At 42.9% G+C, this 11,642-nt stretch overlaps 1 protein-coding gene across 1 annotated transcript; it reads left to right on the top strand.

Annotated features, from left to right (window-relative positions):
• Positions 1-4,949: 4,949 nt before the first annotated feature.
• On the top strand, positions 4,950-11,163 carry LOC130107665 (charged multivesicular body protein 4b-like). The gene is made up of 5 exons (XM_056274376.1): positions 4,950-5,274; positions 6,633-6,810; positions 7,994-8,108; positions 8,871-8,997; positions 9,838-11,163. Exons 1-5 carry the CDS (start codon positions 5,091-5,093, stop codon positions 9,906-9,908), a joined length of 675 nt encoding a protein of 224 aa, XP_056130351.1. The 5' UTR covers positions 4,950-5,090; the 3' UTR covers positions 9,909-11,163.
• The last annotated feature ends 479 nt before the right edge of the window (positions 11,164-11,642 follow it).

Genomic DNA, 11,642 nt, shown 5'->3' on the forward strand with positions numbered 1-11,642 from the left:
GGCTGTTCCTGGAGCAGCTGGGAAAGGCACTTGTAACTCCAGAAAGTTGAATCAGTTCATCTGGACACAACATTTATTTGGAGAAATCTTTCATCACTCATCCAAGTGACTTCGTCAGGCTCAACTGACTGCAGGTATTCCCCAACCTTATAAACAGCACAGTTGAATAACGACCGAAACCAGCGGTTGGTTTCATATGCAAATTGCCAGGACCATTAACCATTACAAATTGTAACTAGAGTAACAATTTGCACTTGAAATCCACATGTTCAAAGAAGGGAGAGCCTCCCTCACACAGCAGCCTCTGCAACACTTGTGAAAGCTGTTCAGGGGGCTGAATCTTGCCCTGACTCATGTGAGGCTGCAGTTGGGGCAGGCAAGAGGAGGAGATGCCAATTCTGCCCCCCAAAGAAGGACTGTAAAACAAATACTATGTGCTGCATATTTGAGAAATACGTCTGCAAAGTCCACACACATGTTGTGTTTGTGCCGGGGGACCCGATCCTTGGGTTGGACCACTTTCTGGCGCAGTGTGTTTTAGGGTTTGAAAGCAACTGAGACACGGTGTTTGGAAAATACATGTCTCAACTGTTCCGACACTTCTGCCACATACAGAATCACCATTGGTTTAGCAGCTGTTGTCCTTCTCCTGTCTTTGATCAGCTGGTGCACTGTTTGGGCATCTTCCTGGCTTTGACAAATTCCCAGTTAGGATAACCATACTTAACTAGGGCCTGTTTAATGTGGGATTTCTCCCCTTTCCCGGCTGCTGTGTTGGTGGGGACGTTGTCAAGCTCAGTGGTACAGCGTCCTGATGACTCCTAGTTTGTGCTCCAGTGGATGATGAGAGTCAAACCTTAAGTAACCCGTTGATCAGTATGTGTTGGTTTATGGTAAACATCAACAATCAAATGCCACCCATCACCAATTGCAATTTCACAGTCTAAGAAGGCTAGCCTGTCATTTTTCACATCTTCCCTGGTGAACTTGATGTGGTTGTTCATAGAGTTAATGTATGGCAAGCCCTTTTAACATTTGTGGTCAGTGAAATGTGGTACTACATCCTGAGATTTAACTTTAACCCAGGTGTCATCCACAAATCTGAACCATTGGCTAGGTGGTGTCCCTGAATAGAACATCAGGGCCCTCTTTTCCACTTCCTCCATATACAAGTTGGCCACTATAGGTGAAACTGGGGAACCCATAGCATTACACCGTAAATGACTGTGGACAGTGCCTGTTGTTTTTCTGCATAAGACATCAGTACTGTGAAGTTTTTACATTTCAGTAGGTGGTGGTAATGCAACATTTCGGATTCCAACCACCAATAAAAACCAACAAGCGGGAGAAGAGTCTTTATGCATGCTCAATAATCCATCCATTACCCAAACCGCTTATCCTGCTCTCAGGGTTGCGCGGATGCTGGAGCCTATCCCAGCAGTCATTGGGCGGCAGGCAGGGGGACACCCTGCACAGGCTGCCAGGCCATCACAGGGCCAACACACACACACACACACACACACACACACACACACACACACACACACACACACACACACACACACACACACACACACACACACACACCTACGGACAATTTAGTATGGCTGATTCACCTGACGTGCATGTCTTTGGACTGTGGAGGAAACCCACACATTCACACGAAGAACATGCAAACTCCACACAGAGGATGCCAGGGACTACCCCCAAGGTTGGACAACCCTGGGGCTCGAACCCAGGACCTTCTTGCTGTAAGGCGACCATGCTAACCATTGGCCCCTGTGCCGCCCCTGCTCAATAATCCAGGTAAGAAAATCAAAGAAGGTTGAATCTGTTCATCTGGATACAACGTTTATTGACAGAAATGTTTCATCTCTTATCTAAGAGACCTCTTCAGTCTAAACTGACTGCAGGTATCTTCACCCTTATAAACAATACAGTTGTATAATGACTGAGGCGGAGCTGGAGGTGGCAGAGTTGAAGATGCTAAGATTTTCATTGGGAGTGATGAAGAAGGACAGGATTAGGAATGAGTATATTAGAGAGACTGCTCAAGTTGGACGGTTTGAAGACAAAGCAAGAGAGGCAAGATTGAGATGGCTTGGACATGTGTGGAGGAGAGATGCTGGGTATAATGGGAGAAGGATGCTGAATATGGAGCTGCCAGGGAAGAGGAAAAGAGGAAGGCCAAAGAGGAGGTTTATGGATATGGTGAGAGAGGACATGCAGGTGGCTGGTGTAACAAAAGATGCAGAGGACAGGAAGAAATGGAAATGGATGATCCGCTGTGGCGACCCCTAACGGGAGCAGCCAAAAGTAGTAGTAGTAGTTGCATAACGATCGAAACCAACGACTAAATGTAGCCGTGACCATTAAGTAGTGTTTCAATGGCCATGTGTATTACTATTCACAGAGGATTTGGGAATGTTTGCAATCACAGCATTATAAGAAGGCGACATATTTGCATATTACATTACAGTCATTTAGCCGAAGCTTTTATCCAAAGCGACTTACAATAAGTGCATTTAACGTAGGAAATCAGGAGAACTACTAGTCATCAGAGGTCATAAGTGCATCTAAACAAGCATCTAAGAGCAAAACCAGTGCTAAAGTAAAAGTGCAAGAAAGAGATTTTTTTTTAAATGAGTGAATACAATAAGTGCTAAAAACAAGTAACAGGGTAGTAGTTCTTGAAGAGGTGAGTTTTCAACCTGCGCCGAAAGATGGGCAGCGACTCCGCTGTCCTGACATCAGTGGGGAGTTCATTCCACCACTGTGGGGCCAGGACAGAAAAGAGCTGTGATCGGGTTGATCGGCAGCAGGGGCCTCTGAGCGACGGGGCAACCAGGCGTCCCGAGGCAGCAGAGCGAAGTGGTCAGGCGGGGGTGTAGGGCTTGACCATGGCCTGATGATAGGAAGGAGCTGTTCCTTTCACTGCCCTGTAGGCTAGCACCAGAGTCTTAAACTGGATGCGAGCAGCTACTGGGAGCCAGTGTAGGGACATGAGAAGGGGAGTTGTGTGGGAGAACTTAGGGCGGTTGAACACCAGATGAGCTGCAGCTTTCTGAACAAGCTCCAGAGGTCTGATGGCTGACGCCGGGGCGCCAGCAAGGAGGGAGTTGCCGTAGTCCAGTCGGGAGATGACCAGAGCCTAGATGAGCACCTGTGCCATCTCGTCGGTGAGGAATGGGTGAATCCTCCTGATGTTATAGCATATGAAACTGGTCATAGGTTTGGTCGTTATGCCTGATCCCTGGCCGGGTCTTAAAAGCCTGTGCTAACCAGCTAGCTCCAGTATTTACATACATCTTCAACACATCCCTGGCCCAAGCTGTCGTCCCCTCATGCTTCAAGCCATCCATTATTGTCCCTGTGCCAAAGAACAACAGTCCATCATGCCTGAATGACTACCGACCGGTGGCCCTGACGTCAGTAGTGATGAAGTGCTTTGAGAGGTTGGTGAAAGATTTCATCTGCTCATCCCTGCCCAGCTCATTTGACCCCTCCAGTTTTTCTATAAAAACAACAGGTGCGGAGACGATGCCATCTCCAACCTCTTGCACACTACCTTAACCCAACTGGATGGGGGGAGAGGGAACTACGTACGTATGCTGTTCATTGACTACAGTTCAGTGTTTAATACTACACTCCCCTCAATCTGGTCACAAAGATGAGGTCGCTAGGAATCAACACCCCGTTGTGCAATTGGGTGTGCAACTTTCTCACTGACCGGCCCCAGGTGGTTAGGGTGGGTGGCCTAACTTCCTGAACATTGATCCTCAACACAGGTGCTCCTCAGGGTTGTGTACTGAGCCCTCTGCTGTACAACATCTACACACATGACTGCAAAGCCATGGACAGTTCCACCTTCATCATCAAATTTGCAGATGACACAGAGGTAATAGGCCTGATTTCCAACAACAATGAACAGGCCTATCTGAACCAAGTAGATGACCTGGCACAGTGGTGCCAGTCCAACAACCTGACCCTGAATGTTAGCAAGACCAAAGAAATGGTGGTGGACTTCAGGAGACAGCAGGGGAAAGGATACAACCCACTAAAGATCAACGAGGAAACTGTGGAGAGGGTCTCCAGCTTTAAATACCTCAGCGTACACATTGCTGAGGACCTCAGCTGGACTCTTCACACTCAGCACTCTCTAAAGAAGTCAAGTCAGAGGCTCTACTTCCTGAAGCTGAGGAAATTCAAGGTCTCACCCTCCATCCTGAAGACCTTCTATTCCTTGGCTGTGGAGAGCATCCTAACAGGTTGCATCACCCCCTGGTATGGAAGCTCTTCTGCCCATGACCGAGTTGACCTGCAGAGAGTGGAATGCACCACCAGAACATCCCTCCCCATCCTGCAGGACACTTACACCAGAAGCGTGAGGATGAGAGCCAAGAAGATCATGAGCGACACTTCTCACCCTAACAACGGACTGTTTGGGCTATTGGGGTCTGGTAGACACCTCTGTAGTCTTAAGGCCAAAACAGAGAAACTAAAGAGAAGTTTCTATCCACAAGCCATAAGAACTCTCAACATATATGACCTGTCACATACCTGAGACAGCTAGGTTATTTTTTATTATTATTATTGTTTATTTTCACTTAAGAATGCACTGATCTTTTGTCTTTTATCTAGGCCTATGTCTTTTTTCAAATAATGACAGGCAGAGTACCCCGCTTCATTTCACTGCATGTTTTACTTTGTATTTCTGTGCACGTGACAAATAAAGTACTTGAACTTGAACTATGCAACTGTATTGTTTTTAGGGTGGGGATACCTGCAGTCAGTTTTGACTGAAGAGGTCACTTAGGTGAGTGATGAAACATTTCTGTCAACGGACATTGTCTCCAGATGAACTGATTCAACCTGAAGAGGGAGAAGAGACCGAGCGCCCCACCCACTGGGATGTGACGTAATTGGGCCTTATCCCGGAAGTAGAAAAAACATCAACAATTCGGGCCAAGGCGGAGTGCCGTTCTGGCCAAACCGTTAGCTAAGCTGTCACGCACATTGCACATATATATATATATATATATATATATATATATTTCTTAAAATAAATTTGTGATTTCCGCATCGCTATTATGTCATTATTTGGCAAGATATTTGGTGGTGGGGGGAAAGGAGGAAAGGGACCGAGCCCACAGGAGGCGATTCAGAAACTCCGAGAGACAGAGGAGATGCTGCAGAAAAAGCAGGAATTTCTAGAGAAAATGATTGACCAGGAGCTGCTCACCGCAAAGAAAAATGGAACAAAAAACAAACGAGGTGAGATGTTCATCAGCGTCAACGTTTATTTGCCATCGGCCATCCTCAGAAGCCCTCATGTGCTAGTCGGCTCAGCTCCCTGTACTAGGTGAGCATCCCCCTGCTAGTGTTAACTGTATCGTATTCGGTGGAGATCTGATCGGATAATTTGGAGTAATGGTTGAATAATATTTGCATTGTCTTTAGCAGAGAGATAGCAAACCTCAGTCAAACATTTGGTTGTGGTTAAAGTGAATGATCAAAAGCACTCCACTGACTTAAGATCCGAAGTTAGGACAGCAATGGCACAGAGCCATCCATCCATTATCCAAACCACTTATCTAGCTCTCAGGGTCGCAATGTGCAATGGCACAGATTTGATCTTCTTATCACTTCTGAATGAACAAACTGCGAGGTGAGAGATGTGGGTGTGTTTATAACCGGAAAATCGATTTGTGAAATCGTGCTAAGCTATTTGTGTAACAGCCCACACGTATTCAGTTGTTTTTCCAGTGTTTCCTGGCTAAATTTCTAAAGAAACGTGTATCCTGCGAGGCTGCAGCGTTATGGGCTTACATAGTAGTTTAACAGCAGAAATGTGCACCATTTACTTCCACATCATGCGTACATGTAATGAAAAAGGCACCGAGGGCTGAAAACTATATTCCAGACCCTTCAGGGTTACAGCTGGTTCTAGACATATAGTTCAGTCAGATGTAACCAGCACAGACTACAATAATCCCAGTTTTTCTACTGCCCTTGTAACGATTAACCCCATTCCATCCGCTACACTGTAAATGACAACTGGTGGACTCTGCCTGTTGTTTTTGTGTCATCAAATTCCACTTTTAGTTTCCATCGCAAGCCTCAAACAAATGTTGCGGTTGTTGTCATGCGATAGTGGGCGGGTGAATTTATATATTTTTTTAAATCCCACCAAATATAAGACACTGAAAGTCATATCAGCCCTGATTATCTCCCACTGTTGTTGCTCAACAATCTAGGTGTCAGACTGCTGCTAAATATGCACACATCCTTTTTCTGATGTGTTCACAGCTGCACACAAAACTTTCTAACTTTGGCACTAGCAAGGATTGAATAGAGAGTAATGCCATCATGGATGTCTTAACTGTGGTTTTGAAAATGAAGTGCTGCTCATATGGTATCTCTCACCATTTCAGGTTGAAAAGCTAGTTAGTTTTGAATTGACCTCACAAGATCAGTTTAGTGATTTGATCACTTGGTCTTTCTTGGCAAATGGATGACTGCTCTGTCTTCTTCCTTAAAAGTATTCTTGAGGACAAAAACACCATGATTCAGATAACAACACGTGATCACATAAATTAATATCTGTTGCTCTTGTGCATCTTGAATTGCAGCGGCTCTGCAAGCTTTGAAACGAAAGAAGCGCTACGAAAAGCAGCTGGCCCAGATTGACGGCACGCTTTCCACCATTGAATTCCAGAGAGAGGCTCTGGAGAATGCCAACACCAACACTGAAGTGCTCAAGAACTTGGGATTTGCTGCCCAGGCCATGAAGTCGGCTCATGAAAACATGTAAGTGGTAGAGGGAATACTTTGGGTAGTTTATATAGGCTTTTAATGAATGAGTGAGATTGATTGAATTTATTTATTTGTGAACTTACAGCCTCCATGTATGGCTGCATTCTGAACATCCTAGATTTAAAAAAAAATAATCCAAAAACCTTATTTTACTATTGTTTATCCAGACCACTGCTTCTTTATTCTTAATTTGGATATCCTGTGGGAATTAAGGGGGGCTCAGGGTTTAATTCCACCACAGAGAATGTGTTATTCTGACCTGGCTATAAGACATTTTAGGGAAAGGTCAGTGATATGTTTTCATAGCAGAATTTGTGCCTTTTCCAGCAGGAGTTTTGAGCCCGTTTTTAGTAATACCCAACTAAGCTTTGGCTTTGAACTTTGGCTTTGAGCTGATCATTTGACTAAGTGAGAAATACTGAAAAAGCATAAAAATCTTGAAAATTTACAATTAAATAATACATACATGTTAAAAAAAATCTCCTCTATTATTTGATTTGCCACACTTTGCACAGTACAACTAAATTCTAGCAGTCTACTCAGATAAATACAGTTTAGACAAGGTTGTCATTAGGGCTGACTATCACTACTGATTACCCGAATCTATTTTGATTCTCAAGGTCCCAATTCAATTTAATTTTCGGTTTGATTCAGTATCGATTTATTTAGGGATATTTCAGTTACAATACCAATTTTGCTTGGATATGAATGATTCTCAGAGAACTAATGCTGTAAATTGTACAAGGAACCCTCTTATCTGGTGCATTATTAAAAATATTGATGTTTTCATTAAGAACCGACCCCAAAGCAATTTCCATTCTGTAATTTCTATAGGTCTGTAATTTCCGTTTCACACATCAACGGGGGAAATAAACATTAAAAGATCTAGTGAGGGATTAAATTAATCGATAATCAGATTGTTATGATGAAGATCTATTCGAATCAAGAAGACTATTAATTGAATCCAGCCCTAGTTGTCAGTCAGATTTCTGTGGGGCTAACATCGCATATTTGTCTGTCACGCCATGGGTTCCTAATCCAGCTCATTGCCTGTGTTACATAACATTCTTATTCTCTCCCATCTAACTATCATGTGAAACTGAAATGACATGGCCTTAAATGGTGTTTGTTTTTCCAATGCACATTAATATTAACCCTTATACTACTTTTATTTCAGGAACATTGACAAGGTGGATGACCTGATGCAGGACATCACAGAACAGCAGGAGCTTGCCCAAGAGATCTCCGATGCCATCTCCAAACCTGTTGGATTTGGAGAGGAGTTTGATGAGGTATGCCAGCATGTTTTGGGGTGCTGGGATGCATTTAATGTGATCTATGTGAGAAACTGACCAAGTCCAGTTCTTTATAATATGAAAACTGAACATGGCCATCAAAACAGATTATAGGGGGCATCTGGGTAGTGTAGCGGTCTATTCCGTTGCCTACCAACACAGGGATCACTGGTTCGAATCCCCATGTTACCTCCGGCTTAATCGGGCGTCCCTACAGACACAATTGGCCGTGTCTGCGGGTGGGAAGCCAGATGTGGGTATGTGTCCTGGTTGCTGTACTAGCGCCTCCTCTGGTCGGTCGGGGTGCCTGTTCGGGAGGGGGAACTGGGGGGAATAGCATGATCCTCCCATGTGCTACGTCCCTCTGGTGAAACTCCTCACTGTCAGGTGAAAAGAAGCGGCTAGCGACTCCACATGTATCAGAGGAGGCATGTGGTAGTCTGCAGCCCTCCCTGGGTCGGCAGAGGAGGTGGAGCAGTGACCGGGACGGCTCGGGAAATAGGGTAATTGTCCAAGTACATTTGGGAAGAAAAAGAGGGGAAAAAAGCCACAAAAAAAAAAGATTTTGATTGGACCCTAGTTTTAAATCCTAATTTCTCTCAGAGCATTACAATCTCCATAGTCGTGATTGAGAAGCTTTTTTTTTTATATCAAAACATCAGTACTGTGGATCCACACTAAAATGTAATGCTGGGTCTATTTGAATGATTCCCCCTGGGCCTTCATTGACATTGTTCTGGTTTGATCTGTGTTAATAAGGATGAGCTGCTGGCAGAGCTGGATGAGCTGGAACAGGAGGAATTGGACAAGAATCTGCTGGAGATTGCCGGGACAGAAAATTTCCCACTACCCAATGTGCCTTCCACTTCATTACCCTCCAGACTCAGTAAGAATCTAATGAAAGTCCAGGGTGTGAATCTTATTTGACTTGTTTTTTCAATTACACACACACACACACACACACACACACACACGAAACAAGGAATAAATGCTGTGTTCCTCCTCTGGCTGGGGCACAGAGGTCAGCCAGCTGGTGTGACCTTCCTGAGCATCAAACTCTTGGAGAACAGCCTTACTATTTGGCCTTTCTGCTCTTAAATGTGACCATGATTCACTGGTCCTCTATATTAATTTGAGTTGAGATTATACTTGATATTCATGTGGTCCTGTGTTGCAAATTTAATACTAGGCATTTAGTACTAATACTACCAGGAGTTGATGTTTGATTCCCGCTGGCTCCAACCATACTGGAATGTGAATGCAGTCATTTCATTGTAAAGCGCTTTGTGTCCAAGGACTAGAAACGTATTGTAGAAATGCATTCATTCATTAATTTTTTATACGAATCATTGCTATGGTTGCTTTTTAAGTAGTTCTTCACACAGACTCATTTTAGGAGATAATTAATATTTGTATTTGAAATCTTTATCTTACTGCAGTTGACTATAAAGTGCCTCTGTGAAACAAGCTAAGTGTGGAGATGGCTCTCACAGACTGCTGGTTAGAGCCCCAGTGTCATAGTGCAAATGCTAAACACTGGCCAGTTGCACCTGAGCAATAACTGCTGACCTCCATGTAGACATGTCACAGGTGTGGTACAAGGATGGGTGTTGGGAAATCTAACAAAAGCTGAAAACTGTGGTAAAATGACTTGCACATAGCTGCAATATCATCTACCAATTCATTCAAATTTCTCACAGCATTTACATGTTTCTCTACCCTGTAGCCAAGAAGGAGAAGGAAGAGGATGAGGATGATATGGAGGATTTACAGCGCTGGGCAATGGAAGCCATGTAGATACAACCCAACCGCATCACACTTGTATGAGAGAGAGAAAGAGTGAATGAATGGACGTCTCGGATATTGAGTCCAGATGTTTTGTGTGTATGAGGAGAGCTGTCCGTCCTGTAAATGTAACACTACAAAAAAAAGCAAAAATACTGTATACTGAGTTTTTGTCCTCTCCCCTCCTTAACCCAAATCCAGAGAAGGGACCCTGTGTTCTTGACAGGTAAAAGAGCATGTCAGGGTCTTTTATACTGAAGTTAAACATATAGCTTGACAAAATAACTTTTTTTAGCCTTCATTTGAATGCAACAATAGCACTCCATGGCTCACATGCAGGATAGAGCTGTCACACTTTAGCTACAGAAATCATACTTTACAGAATAATAAAATGTAATGTTATGGATTTTGCTTTGCAAACATCGAATCATCATTGCCAGACTATGGTCCTGTGTTTTAATGTTGTTAACATCAGTTGCAGGGAAATTTCATTGTAGTTGAGTTCACAAAGGCATCTGTGTTTGACACACATATTTCTGTTTGTCACACATATTTCTGTTTGTCTGTCACTTGCCTGTTTGAGCTCGCTTAATGATTTAGGTTTATTTTTCTTTTGACAAAAATGAAAATGTTACTTGCTTCCCTTTTTTGTTAATTGCTCCCAAAAATAGAATGACAACTGAGCATGCTCTGTTTTCCAGAACTGGTTTTCTGAACTTGTTTCTATTTCAGGCTCTATGCTTTAACCCCTCTCCCTTTTTTCCTCATGTCAGCATTTCAATGACCTCTATCTACCCCAACAGTGTTTCTTGATATTTAATGTAAATATCCCAAGTCATTTGTTTTGTTTCCTTTTTAACATCAGTATTTCTGTTACTTAAGTGTTTCTCTTGATGAGTGAAGCATGCAGCAGTGGGAAGTCATAATGAAGATTCTCACAGCACTACTAAAGGAAGAGAGATATATTAACCTCACACTGTCATCCCATTGTCTGTCTGGTCTGGGTCATTTACTCAAAGTTTATTTTATTTTGAGTTGTAAAATGTTTATAAAAAACATGAGTATTTCACACTCCCACATGTTAACTGCATCAAAAAGACAAAGGTTTATATAAGGTTAGGTTATTAAATGTTTCCGTTAAGCATTTTGCATTTCAGGTTTTACAGTTTTTTTTTCAAAAACAAGAAATACGATGTACATTTTTACATAAGAAAAAATATGTTAAACAAGGGTGGATAAGCACGTTTACATTTCTATGTTTTATTTATCCAGATGAGAATATTATTTGGAAAAATCATTAAAATGTTCAATTCTTTTAATGTGGTGGAGTGTCTGCTTTGCTGGCATCTTACCATAATATATCATTATTACAGGCTATTAGCCAAGTCATTTCTTCTGAACAGCTATACTGTTTGTTGTTTTGTATCTTTAGAGTAATATTACAGCGAATACAGTTCATTACTAGGGTTATTCATCTCTGTGACTTTGATAGTAACTCCAAATTTTATAATTTTATAAAGGTATAAGGACACGGATGATCCGCTGTGGCGACCCCTAACGGGAGCAGCCGAAAGTAGTAGTTGTAGTATATAAAGGTATATAAGGACCTAATCAGTGCCCTGCAATCGATCCTTAAAATCATAAAACAAAATGTGACGAGTGATCCGCGTCCCTTTGACCTTTGCCTTCAGCGCTCTCGGTGGAGGATTGCGCAACTATAGTATATCCATGGGATTACGTCGACTA

The sequence above is a fragment of the Lampris incognitus genome, chromosome 2 (genome assembly GCF_029633865.1).
Source record: "Lampris incognitus isolate fLamInc1 chromosome 2, fLamInc1.hap2, whole genome shotgun sequence".
Lineage (NCBI taxonomy): Eukaryota > Metazoa > Chordata > Actinopteri > Lampriformes > Lampridae > Lampris > Lampris incognitus.

Excerpts from the sequence above, each read along its gene's own strand:
- LOC130107665 (XM_056274376.1), top strand. The coding sequence starts at position 5,091 with ATGTCATTATTTGGCAAGATATTTGGTGGTGGGGGGAAAGGAGGAAAG. Across the intron at positions 8,109-8,870 it reads TTGGAGAGGAGTTTGATGAG|GATGAGCTGCTGGCAGAGCT; the intron begins GTATGCCAGCAT and ends TGTGTTAATAAG. Across the intron at positions 8,998-9,837 it reads TTCATTACCCTCCAGACTCA|CCAAGAAGGAGAAGGAAGAG; the intron begins GTAAGAATCTAA and ends TCTACCCTGTAG.